General features: G+C 41.0%; 1 protein-coding gene across 7 annotated transcripts in view; it reads right to left on the bottom strand.

The window, feature by feature from the left end:
* The window catches only part of NOX4 (NADPH oxidase 4), a 123,054-nt gene that overhangs the window by 16,903 nt on the left and 86,742 nt on the right, over nucleotides 1-19,409 (bottom strand). For all 7 annotated transcript variants that reach the window (XM_083824044.1, XM_083824043.1, XM_083824040.1 and 4 more), the window contains 3 exons: nucleotides 6,285-6,404; nucleotides 2,666-2,774; nucleotides 2,060-2,128 (listed from right to left, as the gene is read on the bottom strand). In XM_083824044.1, coding sequence (XP_083680170.1) covers nucleotides 2,060-2,128; nucleotides 2,666-2,774; nucleotides 6,285-6,404 — 298 coding nt within the window. The remainder of the gene's footprint in view (nucleotides 1-2,059; nucleotides 2,129-2,665; nucleotides 2,775-6,284; nucleotides 6,405-19,409) is intronic.

Genomic DNA, 19,409 nt, shown 5'->3' with positions numbered 1-19,409 from the left:
ATTTGCAGATTGCCTCACATCACCCAGGGCTCCCATTTCTGACATTGCCTGACTTACCGTATTGCTGAGGTGTAAAACCCAAGCACAAGTATCAGACAGTTGTGATTAAAACTGCAGCCATTTCATACATCAATACCTCTGCTCACTGCCTTTTTCAATGGCTCTCCTTGGTGTTCGTTATACATTGTTCCTCTTGCAGCTGCTCATTAATCTCCCCATTACTTTTAAACCAATTTATTTAAGCCATAAAACAGTAACTACGCTCCTATTATTCATTCCCTCATTGGCCTTTAATGCTTAGCTGGAAGAAACACTGCTGATGCAAAAATCATATTTCTGTCTGAAGAATTTTTTTTTTGACTTCGTACAAGTTACTATTAAGATGACTAGGCCTGAAAAAGTAACAAGGGAAATCTTACATTTCTCCCTGAGAGTAGTTTGCCAGCTGCTCTGTGCTGCCTCAACAGCAGAAAGCAGCCAAAACTGGTCCCCAGATGGAACCCAACCCACTGCAGCAATGCTAATGCACCAGCAATTTCATAAGGTCAAATGCCCTTCCACTGCAGGGGCATTACCTTTCCTTGTTTTTTGTGTCCTAACACAACAAGAAGGCAGAGAGGAATCACATCTTCTCTAGCATCCCACATTCCCTCCGCTGTGGAGCGATCTGAAACATGGCTCACACCAATGCAAACACAGAGCCTTGGCCAATTCATCCTCCTCTGGCCTTTTATATTCAAGAGGCATTTGCTGAAGGATGGGATTGACTCCCTGTTGTCACAAAAGCATACTGCTCCCAAGCAAAGGGAGCACAAAGCGAAACTGCCCTAATTTTGGTAGCAGTCAGCACTTGGATTGACATCAGTGAACACATAAGCTGTAAGGCAATGGAGAGTTGAGTTTAACACCCCCTTTGAGAAATCATCATCAGCATTGTAGTTCATGCCAGCTTTGTTCAACAGCCACAAAAGAAAAGTGACTTTAAAAAAAGACTTAAAACGAAGTTGACTTTAATAATAAATTCAGTAGCTGCTTGATACACAGCATCAGAAAACTTACTTTGAATTGTCTGTCATTACAATCTTGCTGTGTCATTGCAATGCGATCCTGTTCAAGGTTTCATTTTTAACCTAACCAGGTTAAAATTTTAACCACAGCAGGTTCACAATTAGATATTTTCAAGCGCACCATTCAAAATGACGTATGTCATCCAGGCATTACAGCTGTGGAGCACTGTTCATAACTGCTGTAGCTATCACATCATCTGGACTACTGGATAGCATTCCTACCAGAGCTGTGAATGTTACGCTTCTCTACCTGATACCAGGCAGATCAAAATCCTTTGGGCAGGGTTTCTTACTGCATTTCACATTTTGTAGTAGTTGTTAGGCTTGGTCCCGGGCCCACTGCAGTGAATGGTAAAGTTTCCAGATGCAGCTGGGTAAAGAATCAGGCCCAGGTTTATGTGCTAAATAATGTAAAATGAAGATCATAAGCATAAATAGCTATGGGAGATTCCAGGAGCTGAAGAATGAGCACAGTTATGGGGTTGACAATGTATGACAACTGACAGTTAACTTACAGTCTCATCTATCAAGCACTTTGTAACTTTTTTTGATATTTCAGGCAAACAAAAAAAATCAAAGCTTTAAAAAAATAGCTAGCTTCTCTCAAAATATTTGTTTTAAAAGAAGATTTGAGCTTGCACGCTGCTACAACTATTCTTTTCTGATTCTTAGCCCAGCAATGATGCAGATTTCCCATCAAACCCTGCCAACTGTCTGGTCTGTGGCCTGGCCTGGAAGGACCTCTTTCCTAGAAAAGGAAGATATGGATTTCTGCCCACATATAATCAAGTTAAGGCTACTAGACCAGATTCTTTTATGCGGTAGGGATGGACTTGCTCTCTTGCCCTAGCAATGAATCAATCACTTGAGTTTACGGCCTCATTTCCTGTTTTTACCGTCTGCAATAATTCTCTTTTGCATATGACCGACAGTTTGCATTGTCTGCTACCCCAAGGTCTAGTTTGGTTTACAAACAGCATTTAGCCACATACCTGTATTCCATCTGTTTGACTGAGGTACAGCTGGATATTTATATAGTCTGGTCGATTCTCTTGCCAAAGCTGGGAGGATGATAAAAACAGCTAGTGAAATAATATCCCTTCTTTAAAGGAAGTATAAAGTCACTTGTGCCTACTATCCTGATGGACTCAGGTTTCAGCATCAGTGAAGTAAGTTTTTTAATGAAGACGTGCTTACATAGCACCCCTTTGTGCACTACGGAATGTTGCACATCATGCTGTGTGCAAAATATTATTTTAGAAGGCCACGTTCCTTTTAAAATCCACCTGAAATTGTACACCCCCTCCCTTCTTAATCTGTCTACGATCCAAAAAGCAAAAGGCCACTCAGACTCCCCAACCTGCATGTTCTTCTTCCATCTCATAAATTTCACAGATAACTGTCCAGCAACACTGTGCAATGAAATACCAGTGAGACATAAACTGGCTTATGCAGCTCCAAGCACAAATGGATGCTGGACCAGGTAGCCTAGGCAGAGCTGAAGTTCGCTGGTATTCCTTATAGCATGTCACTTGTGTTGTGTGGACATACCCTGCATTTATTACATTATTGGCATCCCTCCAAGCAACACCCGTTACCTTGTCATGCAGCATACAGAGCAAATCTGCAAACCAGCGGAAAGATTCAACATCCCTGCACACCCAAATGAAGTAGAGTCTTCTCAGCTTGTAGCGTTTCCAGCCGTCACTTGAAAATGAAATGTTTGGGGAATTAAAAATTATCATTTAAAAAGGCAACGTTAACTAAGTTGCTTCATATTCATTAGTGGAAACGCGAATTTCCATTAGAAGCCAACTGCTAAGTTGTTCTTCATCCTATGATAGATCAGACACTGAAATGACCAACGTGGTCTATTAGGATGATCCTGGGAATACTAAATCTCTAGTGCAGAGCCAACGCCCCTCACAGCTCCTGTTTCTGCATTAGGAAGTTGTCAACTATATAGATGATCTGGGCTGCAAATATAGATTCATGTATCATCATCAGACTTTTATTTCAAAGCAAAGCAGACATTCCAAGTTTAAGTGTATTATGTCAATTCTTCATTAGGTTTATAAAGCGACCCATAAGAGGAAAATATTGACAAATGCAATAATGTCAGGACTAAATTCTGCCAGTATATGTGAAAGGCTCTAGTTGATTATAATTAATACTGCAGCAGAGTCACAAAGACCAAATCAAATCAGAGCTCCATTGTGTTAGGCAACTGTGAGATATAATACAGTCCTCTGAAAATGCTGGTGGGTAAAATGCAGTCATGGACAGATTCTGACATTTCGTTTAGAAAAACATGACTCTTATGTCAGATTTCTTATGCAAACAAAATGCAAATATAGCACAAAGGAAGTATTGGAATGAACTGCAATAGAAAATAGAAGTGAAAAAAAAATCCTGATGATTAATGAGTTCAAACCAAACAAAAATACCCAGGAAGTCTTTTCTTAGTTAGCCAATGCTGTTTGTGTTGTTCACTGAAATGGCCAGTGAACAAATTGTTTCCTCCTTCTCCTCCTAAATTAATGTTCAGATGGAGAAGACCATAGAATGGCAACTTCAAATACCAGTCCCAGGAGCCAACCCCAGCAGAAAAGCTTCATAACACACCTCACCACACTCACTGTGCATTATTCGAACCGTAAGGTTGCCAGCATACTCAGCCAGGGTATTGCACAAACAAATACACATAAAGGATGGCTCCAACCACTGTCTCACCTCCCCATGCTATTAACCTCCACCATAAGCATGAGGAGCAGAGACATTTTCAGCCGCATGTAGCGGCTGAGAACTCACCTTTTATGTGATCCCTCCCTTACAGAGAGAAAAAAAAAATGCACTAAGACTGGGGAGGAGAGTGTCTTTCAAGTCCTGACCAGCTTTTGTATTTGTAAGCTGTTGACCTGTTGAGTAGGATTTCCTCCATCTTCTGTCTGCCTCTAAGACAAACCCTTAGGAAGGGTCACAATCTGGTCAGATGTGACAAGATAACTACAAGCAGTAGCAAGGAAAATAAGTGCCTTTCACCATAAAAACGGACAAAAGAAGAGAAAAATGCAAGGAATTTTGTACGGAATTGCTGTAGCTCAGTAACAAAACACCACTCCTGGTGATGAAACACTGCAGCTGGACAAAGAGGCTGGATGGCTAGATTTCAAGAAACAAGTCAAGCATAGATTTAAAATCTCACCTCACATACACATGCATGGATCTACCTCCAGCAGGGTATATTCTGCACTAAAGGTGCAGTCTCCCAGGTGCAGTCTCCCATTATAACCAAATCTACATGCACATAATGCTTCTTTCATGCTTCTAAATATTACCACTGCCCATAATAAAAGCTGTTATTTAAGGATCCTCCTGTTGCAAGCCACTAGCTTGCAAGCCACTAGCTTTTGTTAATGTAAGTCATGATTTCTTAAAAATAGGGCGCAGGGTTCAACAGCTAAGTGCAGTCAAGGGCAGGGGCAGGAATTAAATTGTGCTCATACAACAGGAACATAATTGAGCCGGAAACAAAATGCCTCTCCATCTCGACAGGGTTCTGATCTCCCCCAGAACTGCCTGTCCTTGACACAACAGGACTGGCCTCACTGCTCTGCAGCGCTGGCATCATAAGGAAGTTTGCATTTTCACACCTGCCAATTTCTGCTTCTCAGCCAGGGCAAACACAACAGGCAGCTCATCCAGTACACTCGTGGTTTGTTGTAGATGTTTAAATACTGAGAATGAAAGCAGGCTGAGACTGTTACTTTTTTTCCTGAGTCACAGAATTATTCCCCTGCATAATGCTACAGTGCACAACAGGAAGATTGGCTACAAAGCCCGTTTACGAGATTGACTACTTGGAAGTAATTTACGGCTTTAACCAAAAGTGTGGATTACTAAAGTTTTTGGACATTAAGCTTCTATGGCAATGTCTGTGCAAGTTCTTATGACAATAACACACTGGCTGGGGCAGCCATCCCATTAACTGCTGTTGGTCAATCATTATGACCTGTGACATTTTAGCTAAATGCTGTCAAGGACAAACCATCCCAAGAAAAATAGTCAGCTTACCCATCTGGACTACAGGCTTTCAGAAAAATTGTACCCATGTTTCACATTCTTTCTATCTTTGAGAAGATGATCAATACGCTAATAGGAAAAGAAAATGAGAGAGCCCAAGATGGTCTTTGAGGGCTGCACTATGAGACAGGTGGGGCTGATAATTTTCTGAAGTGCTCAGCATTGCCAGGTCCAGCCCAGATCAAGGACAGAAGAATGTGGATGGCATTTAAAACCAAGTTTTAATTTCTCTTTGGAGTTAGAGCTGGCCATTGGCATTTACATCTTAGAACAAATGCTTCAGCTGTGCATTGTAAAATCTTCCCAAAGCCAGATAGCCTTTCTACTCTTCAGGGAAGGATTGCTGCTTTGGTTGGCTGTTTATACAGTGCCTATGAAACAGGGGTGCTTAAATTGTGACTGGAGCTCTTAGCCAATGCTCCAGCAATAAAAATCAGCAGCAATCATAAAAGCAAGCCTATATCATACAGTGTTAGATTTGGTGGAAGCATGTTGCCAGTGTGACAGAGAAATAGGAGATGAAACCTTCGGTCTGAACAAAGTTTGAAAGGTTTTAATTTAAAATAAAGGGGAAAAAAAAGTAAAGAAAAAGGCATACTTAAAAGTTTAAAATTTCAAATAGAGTCCAACATCCAAACACTACCTGAATCCAAGTCAAGCCCATTCCTTTAAAACCCTAAGTTTACACTTTTACAAAATCCAAACAGAACTGAAGAGTTGCCCTGCATTTCCAGCAGAAGAACTGTCACGACCTCCTGAATCTCAAAAACACACCACTGTAGTGCATCGCCTCCTCTAAGCAGAGACCGGGGGACAAATCTAGCTGAAGGGTTTGACTATAGCAAACATTAGTCACAGGTGAGGCTGGTGGTAGGATATAAACACTAGTGCAAGTGTCCCAGCTCATGTGCATTAGTGGCACAATTCTGCCAGAACTCTGTGTTACACAGCCTGTATGAAATTATTTATGCCCTCCAGGGGACAACCCTGTTCGTTACCTCTCTTGAAGGAAATTCACTTATGTTATGCTAGTATAAGTTTTGAAATACTCTCAAACCCCTTCTGACGTGCACTGCTATGGTATATTGGAGGGTGGAGGGAAGAAATGGCTTTAAAAATCTTGAGCTCACTTACAGCAGCGTGTTGAGTACCGATGCGAATGGCGTAACTCCAATACCACCAGCCACGCAGAGGCTGACCTCATAGTTCAAGGATTCCTCAAAGGGACTTCCAAAAGGTCCATCCACATACAGTCTGCAAGAAAAGCAAAAAGAACACTTTCAGAGAAAGCTGCAAAAATCAAAGGAGAGAGGGAAGGCAAAGACGATTGGAATTAAAACTCTACGAAGAATTTGTTTCAATATTTTATTACTCCTGGGATGCAAAATATGAAAACCTTTGTCCTTGAAAGCTTGATGTGGATGACTGTGGAGAGAAACCAATGTACAGGTGGCATGAAAAAATTGTGTCAGATAAAATCTCCTGGTACATTCCATGATTAGACAAGCCTTTTTAAATCAAAGCAGTGTAAATGACTAAATTATTACTGTCCTTTGTGTCTGGTATTAGAGGGCAAAGAAAGTGCTGCACTGGAAACAATAACTACTCAGTGTTATTATATATATGCAGGAAGACAGAGTTTGGCTAGCCCTGCCTAGAAGGTTTATCTCTTGAATATCAGGAATGTGATGTATCCCAAACATATATACCTGAAGAGGGGAAAAAAATCACTGAGATGTATCCCTTTGCCTCATGCCTCTCATTCTTAAAACAGTTTTGTCTACCTGTTTGTAAAGATCGCTTAGGAGACTGAGTTCCATTTCCAACCCATTTTGAGTATTTCAGAGACTGCTGAAAGGTCAGCTTACTGTAACCTAAAAATGGGACTTTAGACATTCTCATAGGTTTGACCTCCAAATCTTCACTACTCTGCTGAAAGTCTGACCAAGGCCACCCACAGACACAAAGTTTATGGACAGTAATTTTTCTACTAAGACTCATATAACCCCCATTCTACCTACGTAACAGCAAGTACATCTCCTGGCTGCAGTAATAGATTAATCTTTACAAATAATTACGAAGAAAACTTGAACAATACATTCGATTAAGGTTCATTCTGCGTATGAGTGAATTACTGGATCATCACATTTTAGGTAACCAGTGGGACCAGCGCTGTGTTCAGCAGCTCAGTGACAAAGTATTTGCTCACTGCAAGGCTGACTGAGATCAACCTTTGGCATGACTCCAGAAAAAAGCTCCAGCATATACATTTTTATACATACTAGTGCAATTATGCTACTAAGCTAGGCACAGTGTACACCTAATAAATGGACATAGGCTTCTCCTTTATATCATCAGCCAGAGACTTAACCACTGAAGAGGCGTCTCTTTTCCCAGACAATGTCTTCCAACCTCTGATTCTTTCCTATTGAGGGCTGGCGTTTAGTTATAATTTAACATCCTACAGCCTGATCCCCTTTCTTTTAGCTTTGTGGTCTGACCCTTGGCATCTTACCAGTCAAGACAACATCTTGTCTGGGTTATCTTCAGCCAATATAGTCCTCTCCGGGAAATTTCTTCCAGACCTTTGCTACTACTGACATCTCAATGCCTTTTATGTTAGGCTCCTTCTTCTAAAGTTTCCTGTCCTAGGATGGCTAACTACCTACTTTCTGATGGATCTGGAGATAAATGGCTGATCCCTATCTGTGCTCTGTCTTATGAACTCCTTTCTTGGGTCTTGGTGTCCTACCTGGAGAGAGAAGGAGAGACACAGGGCCAGTCATACCTATCATCAGAAGGCATCAGAACTCCTGGCAATAGTATATAGTTAAAATGCATCACTGAAATTCATAACTAATCAATCTGCAACCTAAATATGCTTATACTTATTTATGTCTTTATATTCTGAAGTCACTACTGTGTTATCTTGGGGAATCTCAAACCTTTACAACATCAGGTATGTTAGTACCACCACGGTGAGAATACACGAAAAACAAATTCACTCTTACTTAGGACAGATAAATTCTTTTGCATAATGGGGCCAAGAAAAACTTAACTCGATGTGTGCATACAATATAAACAGAATTTTAAGTGTCTTCTCATGAAATGCTTCCTGTTACATAACACTTTATTCCCCATTTGCTTAAAAAGGGTTTACTTTCCACTAATGATATGAGACCACTGCTGGAGCACAGTGCGGCAGCAGCTGCTTTGAGAGATATCCTCAGCACTGCATTGTCATTTGACTGAGGGGGTAAAGGAGCATCTCTTATTTAAACAAGCAGCAGGGGCAATGTAGAGAAACCCAACGTAGAAAGGTGTGTGGTCCAGGGACATTTTGAGAGAAGTCCACAAATGTTACGGGTCTCAGATGTGTGTCTCAACAGAGATCTAATTTGGGGATATCTGTGTGGGCAAGAAGTTGAAAAATCTGTACAGGATTACCAAGACCAGCAACTGAAATCCACTGCCAATCCTGGCATATCTCCTATGCATATGTTACCCTAACCAGATCCTGCCTAGCTGGTGAAATCTGGAGAATTGCTCCCGATGGTATTAAGGGCATAAGCACAGGCCTGAGGGAAATCTCTTGCACTCTGCATATGAAGCACTAACTTTCATTAGGATATACAGACAAAGCCAACATTTTGGGGGAGAACAAGTAAACAAAACAAAAGCAAACCAGCAAAGCAGATTTTCCCAGAAATGTCCACAGCTGATGTGACTATAGTCATACGTTGTATGGGTGCCACTTAGCAGACTTGCACTTGAGCCTGCTTGAGGACTATCTCAAGTATGTATGCCTGCTCTCACATGGGACTAAGCAATTCCTGGAAAGTCTGAGTGCCATTGAATACCACTGATTTGATCATAAGTTGAAACATGCAAAACCTCCAAACCAGACAAGCACGTGTCCTATTCCATGCCAGAAATTCAAGAAACAAGCTTCAATTAAACATGTATTTTGATTAGGCTGCTTCAGTTCATGGCCCATTAGCCAAATCTGGCCTGCAAAATATTTTTATCTGCCCACTGGTTCTTCCTCTGAGGGGGTGAGGAGCAGTTGTTTGGACAGCAAATGCAGTCAGAGGAGCCAAGGGCCTCCTGCTGTGCCTGCATGTGGCCCAGCACAGAACAGCCAGAAGTCACCACTTCCAATTGCAAGAAAGAAAAACAGGGAAAAAGCTGGAGAAATATTGCTACTGCGTTAGCCCACTCTACAAGACTTGGAAAGACTGATTCCAAGGATAACATAATCTCCCTGGATGATTTTGTTGAATGGATGTCATAAACACGCTATTTAACCCCAGCATGCTATGGGAATAATTTATAACAAAAAGAAATGTGTCTCTGATGCCCTGATGGAGGTGGTCTGTTAGGAACTGATCCTTCTTTCATTCAAGTCAGAGGAAGAAAAAAATCGGATGCCATATAAAGCAGCGCGGTGAAGAACAGAGCACTGATTCAGCCATTGACTTCTGCAGGGATTATGCAACTTTCACTTCCTGTCAACACGCTCTTCCTTTCGTCTGGTAGAAAGGAAAAGTTCTGTACAGAAGTGGCTCATTATTGCAAATGAAATCGCACAGCATTCAATAAAAAGACAGATGAGCCAAGGGGAGTAGGATGTCTTTTTGTTTCTTATGTCCCAGATATATCACACTACCATATTATGGTCTCCCCCCAAGCTTTAATTTAATTAACATGAAGGAAGGGAATAGAATTTTAGTAAAAGTTTAGAAATTCCCCCTTCAGGCAAACTTATTCAAATAGCGAGTTGTTCTTTTCGCATGTATTCATTTCTTGTCTTTAGACTGCTTCCAGTTATTCTGGCACAATTTCTCAGCTCACAAACAGAAAAAAAGCCCTTCAAAACAGAATGCATCACAAAAACCAGCAGAGCACAGTATTAAAAAGCATCTTATAGATGGCTGGTGAACGTATTTCCTATTTAAAGCCCACATATTCTACAGTACAGTAGCACAGAAGTATCCCAAAAAGCACCAAGACGGATTTTTCCAGCACTGGGCAATACAACTGCAGCAACACGTGGCTGTCCCTAAATCAATGGACACTGTCCTGGGGACAGCGGCAGCTGCACTGCTGTTGAGACCCAACTTGTCACCTTCCATCAGGAACTGCACAGTGATGTGTGGAGACACCTGCCCACACCTCTGCTGGACTTAGAAAAGCTTAGTGCCTGCCTCCGACTTCACTGCTCAGCTGTAAATGCTGGTATTACGTTGTAGCTTTGGGAGCTACCGCAAGACATTATCATGGATATTAGTGGAATAACAGATGGATAGGGGAGTTAATTCAAGAGTTTGTAGGAAATTTTAATTAAAGAAGCATCGGCATTTGCAACCTGAACAGAATGACTGGATACTAAGTACTGCACAAAGCACAGAAAGTAAGTCCTCATCTGACTGAAGTCCGTGGCAAAACTCTTGCTACTGTCCGCAGACCACAGATTTCACTGAGCAGTGTATTTGATATCCATGGAGCAGTATTCAGTTTGTTGCTAAGACCCAAGTATAGATATCTTTGTATAAAGATATACTAAGTCCCCAATACAGTCAAAAGAGATGCAGCCCAGATGATTAATGTATTCAGGGTGCGACGAGCTGCTCTATGTCTACTGATTGTACTGACTCAATTCAACAGGTCCTTGGAGATCGGTGTCCCTCTGAATGGCTGCTGAAGGCCTGGCAGAACTAAACTGGCATCAGACACCTAGCCGGAGGCACCTGAAGCCAGGCATAAAATCTCCACAGAGATAACTGGACATCAGATACCCAGTTCGCACACAAACACCTGCATTTACATATCTTCAGCTGGAGCTGAATCCTGTCCGTGATTCCCTATGAAGAGCCCGTGTCCTTGGATTCAACAGATTTTGGATAAAGTTCCCCAAAATCAAAATAAAACCAAGTAAACAACCCTCCTCCCACATTTTTTCTCTTTAACTTGCTCTACCAAAACCTCAGCTCAGTACCGCCACGATGGATACAGCCTCAGACCTCCAAGGAACTGACTCTCTGCTGGCTTCAACCTTCCTTGTGCTCTCCTGCTGCTGTAACTCCTCTCCCTTCTTATGCACCAGAGGGATGCCACCACCTCCCTCTGATAGCCCACAACACCAGCTCCCACCCCCATGCGATAAATATTCCAACAAGTGCCTTCATGTTCCTCCCACACTGCCCTTCATGCCTGGGAGGAAATTTCTGTAAACATCTGCAGAGCTATTTCATTATCTCCCTTCAAAATCCTTCTTACGGCTCCTCTCCTGGTTTCTCTAATATCTAAAAAACCAATACACCACAAGTTTACAGCAGTCAGGCTGCTGACTTGCTTGCCACAGCTCAATTATGTTCTGGCCCAGTACTGTTTCACTGTTTCCCTGAATTTTGTTGTCTGATGGTATCCATCTGTTGTCTCCTGTTCTTCAAGTTGGCTTTGATTTGGTCAGGGCAGTCTCTGCTGTGTGGCTGGGCATTATCAGGAGGGCTTCCTGACGCACGGTTCTTCAGGGCAGTAATAATAATACTGATAAATAATACTGCAAACCATCCAATTCTGAAACTTATATGTGAGGAAATATTTCATATGCTAGGCTTGCAGAAAGCAAAACGGACTGCAGAAGTGTTCCAACGTAATTTGGACCCAGGGCTCAGTTCACAGTTTTTAGTAAAAACCCAGCTACAACAAATTTTACTTGTCAAAGACACTGTACTTACTACTATGCAAAAATTTCAACCATTTTCTACAGCAAAAATCCAGACAGCTGCTTCATCTTCTGAAGTCATGCCATTATTTAAACTTCAATTAATAAGCATATACTCTGACATTATTTTTCCCGAATGCTTGTGATTGTTGACAGCATTTTAGTACCAACATCCTTTTACAGCTGAAGAACCAACACTTGAACAAAGTATGACATCCTTGGTTTGGATGGATTTCCAGAACTACTATGGCTTTTCAGGGCTTGTAAGTGTAACAAAATGTGACATCTGGCATGTGAGATCAGAGGTTCCCATGTGTTCTTCTGACATTGTGAAGGATGATGTTTTCATTACAGAAAACAGCACTCCCTCAGACAAGTAAGCTTGTAAAACCCAGTGGGTCCAATTAACTTTATATACTATTTTGCACGAGATTGCAAAGTGTTATCATTCTAATTCAGATTTCATTAGGCATTATCTCCTTTTTTTAAACATCTTGAGTTTAATTTATGATTGCACACTTTTTTTTTTCTTTTCAACTTCAAACGTACTACATACATTACAGTACGTACTACATACATTACAGTATGTACTAGAGCTTGTAGAAATTTCCTTCTCTCTTGAATACCAGTTGCTTCCTTTATCTGTTGGTGTAATAACCAATTGTAACAAAGTAGATGGCTTAAAAAAATACTGGATCATTTATCACCAGATTTTCTTCTTATAGTAACATGGCAATTTATCATATTTTATTTAACTTCTAGTTAAGCCATTGTATTTAAATATTTCGGTATCATTGATTTCTCCTTGGTTAGGTAAAACAAAATGAAATCATCTGTTCTTCGGCTTATTATATCCTCAAGAGCCCAGGGATGATTGAAGAAGAATTTCCATCTGAGATGGCACTTCCACTGAAGACAAGGGAAAACAGACACTCCTGATGGACACCCTTGCAAGTATGGCTCTTCCTTCTTCAGAACTTCTATAGCACTCTAAGACTCTGCAATTTAATACTGCCTTCTCTCAGACCAAGTTATTTTTCCTCAGAACTGAATAAAATTGTCTAAATATTTCCCAAAAATATTTATGGACAGGCTGTATTTCTCATTGCTGACTATCGCAGGAGAGAAGCATCAGTTTAGACCATTCACTTACTTCATTAAAAAGGTATGTAAAACCATTATGAGAACTACAATCAAGTATAATTATGTATTCAGACAACTTTGTTCTCCCAAAGAAGTACACGTACTTTCTGTACCAAATTCTTGGTTCAATATTCTTAATTAATGTTACATTAATTCTTCTCCATGGCAGCCTTTTTACTGTCATTTTTATAAAATGTTTCCAAAATGTATTCCTTTGATTAAAGATCACACATGATTTAATTTTATTATAAGAAGAAATCCAATTTTCTACTTACTCCGTTAACAATTACGGTAACTTTTATGAGGTGCCTTGCCTCTGTAAACTCGTCTCCTACCGATTCTATCCCAGCTAATGAAGTAAAATAAAAAGAAGAGTAATTGTAATGACTGTACCACCTGTTTTAAACTTGCCTTTTGAAAATTTAGTTTATCATTAAGTGATAGATGCTGCTTCGGGCCAGCAGCCACAACTAGGTTTTGAACGTGTTGGTGGCCAGGTTTCTTCCCAACTTATTCAATGCCACCACAGGAGTTATCTGCCCATCTCATGGTATTTTTGAAGTAGTCAACTTCCATATTTGCTCTTTTGTGTCTTTTAATAGTTAGAGGAAGCTTTTTCTTGCCTGTACTGCTGCCGTTGGTGGCCATCTCAGCGTTGCCATCTAGCAGACAGCATGCATCCTTCTCACACGAAGTGCTGATATTAGCACTGAGACCTTTTCCTCCCTTAGTAAATTATACTTACTAAGATGGGATTTCCCCTTTCCCTGTGTCAGTGGAAATGCCTTCAGCCTCAGTGTCTCAAGGGTACTGTGTAATACCTAAAGCAACTGAAAGAGTTGTACTGCCAGAGTCAGATGCTGATTCAAGTTTTTCACACCTCTAATTATTACATATGCTTTTTGAGGCTTTTAGCCAGCACTGGAGGTCTAGCACAGTTCTCTCAGCCATTGTTCAAGTATTTTCAAGTTGTTACAAAAGAAAAAAAAAAAAAGGAAAGGAAAAGACTGAAATATTTACATGGGAGTTTCAAGAAGGCCTGAGAGTATATACACAAGACATAGTAGCCCCCCATGGAAGCTGCTTTGTGCTTACTTACAGGTATATACGAGGGGAGCATATTGTATCAAAGGTCAAAATACATTTTTGGTAGTAGGCTGGGGGAAACAGCAGACCACTCTAACAAGACATCCACATTGCAAGTAGGCTTTTCCCAAAAAGCTCCAATACATCCTAGGGGCCTGGGGAAAGAAAAGTCGGCATCTGCCGACAAATTTCAAAGATGCTAAGTGCAGAAATTAAAAGCCTAGCTAGGTAGCTGGAGAAACAAAAAGGGAGGAGAGAAGAAGCTGACTGGTGTGCCGGCAGATACGGTTGGTAGCAGATCTATCTGAAGACAAAGACCAGGAACACCACAATCCATTCCAAACGCAGCTTGTTCTGGCCATGGACTACATTAAGTAGAGATGAAGAATTAAAAGTGGGAATAAGCAGAAAGGAAGAAAGGAAGAAAGGAAGAGGGAAGAAGGGAAGAAAAAGGATAAATCACACAACAAATCCTGCAATTTAAATGAAATAGTCAATCCTGGAATAAAATGGGATCCTCAATATATAGTAAACCTGAGCAGAAATACGCTACTTAGAATGTAACAGACCCCAAGAAAAAAGTGCCATGTCCCACTGCTGACTCTTTTCTGTCATTGGGTGTACATTGGGTAAGCAAAGTAATTTAGTCCAGTCACAAGCCCATATTTTCTCTGGAAAACTCTCTTTGCAAGGATATGTCTCTCATAACTACACTCTTTAAGGAACAATGCTTTCCATAAGCCTCACATCCTATACAGGACTGTTAATGTGTCTATAGGAGTACATCTCCTTCAGTGCAGCTATATGAAGCAAATAATCACTGGTTTGGGGGTCTGTAAAACATCTCTGCTTGAACTTAGCTGTCAGGAAGCCCACAAAGAAATTCTCCAAATATTGCCCTGATGGTTGAGAACTGAGGTCTGCAAGATAATGGGAAGGCAACTCCAGGTGGCTTCCAGATGTTCAGTGATGCTCAGAGAAGTTCATTTCCTTAGATGGACAGCCTCTTATCTGGAAAGGGCTAGAGAAAACTGGCAAAGCCAAAATGTAAACTAAAGAACACCTGCTGAAAGCTAGAGGGAACCACACACAGTTGCAGTAAAATGTCAGATTAAGGATGAGATCACTCGGTTTGGAGAAAGAATTTCTGAAGTCAAAATAAGCCTAAAGATGATTGTCCATAGAAATTCCCAAGCAGAAGCTTATCAAGCTACCGGAGAATATACTGCATTACATCATAGATGAGCTCAAGCCAGCCCTGAACATCTTGACCTCTTCATTGTTTTCCTCTGAATATGCTCCAACTTTTTACTTCGAGTTCTGTATTTAAAGTGAATGGCCCATTATTGTCTGCAGTGCTCCAATTTCAGTCCTGCCAAGGCTCTATATAATGGCATCATTATTCATAGGTGGTAGTGTCATTATTATTACCTTTCTAGACATACAAAGATGACTCTGTACAGCCCTCTGGCTCTTAGGTTATTCAAAACAAAGAATTTTTAATCCCTTCAATTTTTAAATTCCTTCATGCTCTTCCCTTTCCGTGTACTGTAAGAATATCGATGATAACAGAGAGAATCTTATTTTTAGCATTTCTGTGAGCTTTAAGAAGCTGAAAGAGAATAGGTGACCCTGAACGAGACAGACAAGCAGAAGACTTTGCAAGAGATGGAGAGGGGATGAGTGTTTAAATTCACACCAGGCACTTCAAATATAAAATTCCTCTCATAACCTTTCCCACCCTTACTTTTCATAAATATCCTGAGGGTTGCAACCCACTGGGTGCGAAGCATTGCTATAGGGCACAGTGACTAGAAGGCAGCGAGGAGAACAGAGGCTGGACGTCACCGCAGAACACATCCGGCACAGATTCAGGGTCCAAGACGAAGGCACCCTGGGGCTTTTGCTGTAGGCCCGATACCAGTTCCTACTGATAAGGCACCGTGAAGTTGCTCTGTGAATGCACAGAGAAACCACAGCGTGTGTGCCTGGTCTTGTCGCTCCGGGGGCACACGGGAAGTCTGACTTGAGACTTCTTGCATAAAATCAGTGTCCTGCAGCTCCGTGCTGGCTACGCTGATCCCTGTCATGTTCTTTGTCATTGTGAAATGCAGATCACAAGACGGTGCCCCAGGCCTGACCTCAAATGCCAGTTTTGATCAGCCTGAGAGGAAGAAAAGTCCTCCTGCCTTTTAGTCCCATCTCCCTGATCCTCTCTCCTTTCCAGAATGTCATTCAGTTCCTCAGCCATGCTCTTCCTTCTGCTGAACCAAGGTAGCAACAATTTCTCAGACTTCCACTCCAAAAGCTTAATTTAATAGGTTAAATACTCAGATACATGCAGACAGAAGGCTGTTATAAAGTGCTAAATATGATCCTAACGTTTTTTTTTTCCCCTAAGTCACCGTTTCTGCTTCAATTATGATAAATTGTCTCTTGGTGAACTGTCTGAAATTTCTGCTTATTTCGAGTCATCTTACTTTTCTTTCACACCTGAAATTTCCCAAATCACCTAGAAGCTTCAATCCATCTGCTCTGAAATATACTATCCTCCCTGGCTCAATATCATCTGAGGATTTAATTAACTTGATGTTTACATTTCCCTCCTTGTCACTCATTACTTAATATATTGAAAACAACAGGTCCCAAGATGAATTGCTGCATATTTGATACCTCACTCCATTTAAAACTGTCTGCGTGAGAATTATTCACTGGTTGCCACCTGCCAACGGCTGACTTTTTCATTTTTTCTTTTTTTCATTTGAATATACTGTGCAGAATTCTTGTTTAGACAATACTTTGCTAAATTCTCTCTTAAAAAAAAAAAAAGTCTGATTACAGGACAAAGAAGTGGCAAAAATGACACTGAATTCTATGACACTGGGATTTAGTTCTGCAGGGCTGAAGGAGATACTATCAAGCAAATATAGACTATATAGTCTATACTATACTCATGCTACCTACTTTTTACTATTCCTCCTGCTATGGTACTTATATTTGCAAGTTACTACAGCAGTACATGGGCAGTACACAGTGGATGAAATACCAATGCTCTGGGTTCTGTGCATCTACCAAACCTCATTTTTCCAAGAGCTCGTTCTATACCCATCAGCTGCAGAGTTTTAGGTGTTCCACATACCATTTACTTGAAGGTTTCCTTCAACAACTGTACTTTTAACAATCTGTAAAGTAAAAATTGGGCTGAGAGGTGAATACCTTCTGGTTGTCCCTTTCTGAAATTCTGAAACTGCATTTGTTTTTCCTAATGGTTTCATTCATCACCCATTTGCTAAAACACCACATTTTTGATGTGATTATCTGTATCTCTTGTAGAAGTGCCCAAAGGTCCCTAACGGAAAGGTATCCTTCGCCCTGTAGCAAGAACTTCACCACCAGCACAAAGAGGACGGATGAATGCAGCAGCTCAGGTGCTGTGTTGGGACTGAAAGACCTCAGATCAAATCTGCTGTCTGCCATGCCTTCCTCAGGAGAAGCTGGGCATGTCAACTTGACACTGGTTGACAGCATCTACCTGTCACACAGGAATAATTAGATTTCTCACACACAGCAAAGCAACAATCCCTTCATTAAAAGGCTGTGGGGCCCATGGATACATTCATAATGGTGGTCATAAACCCCATCAATATACAGACGGCAGCATTTAATGAGTATACAAAAGGGAAGGAAGGACAACTAGAGTGTTTCTAGAGATTCATCGTTCTATTTTGTCATCTAACTGATGGCTTTTATCTGCAGACCTCTCAGACACACGTTTTAAATAAGGCTAAGTGATAGCTTCCTATCGTTGGAGAACTCTTGCCAAGCCAAACAAGAGAGGGTAAAGATGACTGCAGACAAAGGCACTGGCCCTGTAATTTCCTTGTTAATTCTATTTCATCAGTTTGGTTAACCTTAGATGGCAGTGTTCAAATACTTGACTGAACAGGGCTTTTTTTACCAGCGATGACCTAATGATAATGAAACCATACATAATTTAGAAACACTTTTGATTTTTTTCTTCTGTGAGTAGGTTTTATGGTGCAATGTCCCTTTAATTTTCATCCTCCAAGGAAACTTCAGGGCAGAGAAAAACAGATCCCAGCCTCAGCAAAGTCAAGACACACTTTTAATATTTACACACACATTAAATATTTCAAGCATGAGTCTTCTCCTTGGACATCATAAGATGGATGGAACAGGGAAACAAGTCAAATTTAATTGTCTCTTAATTGCCATAATATTTCCATGTGGTCCAGATGTTATTCGCTGGTGCCAGAATTTCAGTGCAGGGTCAAATAATTAACAACAGACAAAGTTAATACAGTGAGGGGGTTTCATCTGACCAGGTATAGCTGGCATAGGCAACAAAGAGATAAATGGTTTTCTTAAACTCCAGTGATGCTCTTTAGAGTTGCTTGCAGCCAACCTGCTCTGTTTTGCTATCAAATTACTTCAGAAAGCCAGCCCAATTTTTTATAAACACCATTTGCACCGATTCCATAGTGTGGATTCCTTAACTATGGTGCAATTCTGCACCAAGAAAAAGAAAAGTTAATCATTAAAACCTCTTCAAAGCTAGATCCTTTCACCTAGTAATATGACTGCGAAATGCATAGAGTTAAAAAAAAAAAAAAAAAGCATTCAGGCATCAAAGTGCTGCTGTGGATGGGGCAGTGAAAGCTAGGAGAGTTCCCCACCTCAGGAGTGCTGCTTCTGCTGACTCTGAAAGAGGGAAGCAGGGACTGAGCCCCAGGGGACAGCTCTTCTGCTGCAGTTACAGCTTGGAATGAGATGCTCAAGTGCATGCTAATGGCACCATGGGCCAAAGAAGCCTTGAAGACACCAAACTCAGCCTCTTTTCTCCTGGAAACACAGCGATCAGCAAATAAATTAGCCAGACATTCCTTAAACCCTCTTCCCCAACAGACGACAGAAGGAGCTCAAGTTGTCAGTCAATACCAGCATCACTTGCCTGTCACCAGTGCCCAGAGGCTCTCATTACAATTAGAGTGTTATAAAGCTGAACAAGCTCATTAAATTCTGCTCTGCTGATCCCATAAGGTAAACCTGTTCATTTGAATTAAGGTATCTTTCTCCATGTAACGTGTGGACTGTGTGCAAAACAGAAAGCTGCATCTGTCTTTCCCTCCTCCCTGCTCTTCTCCCCTCCCACCCTCCTCTCGCTCAGGCACAACATCCAAGATATTCAACACCACTCTGCTCCCTTCCAAGCCGTTCAGACATCAAACTCTAATTACAGAGCTTTTTTTCTTTTTCTTAGGTTCACCAGCAGGTTTGATTTA

This window comes from Anser anser (assembly GCF_964211835.1).
Source record: "Anser anser genome assembly, chromosome: 1".
Taxonomy (NCBI): domain Eukaryota; kingdom Metazoa; phylum Chordata; class Aves; order Anseriformes; family Anatidae; genus Anser; species Anser anser.
The sequence above is the reverse complement of the archived record's forward strand: the minus strand, read 5'-3'. Positions and strand labels throughout refer to the sequence as shown.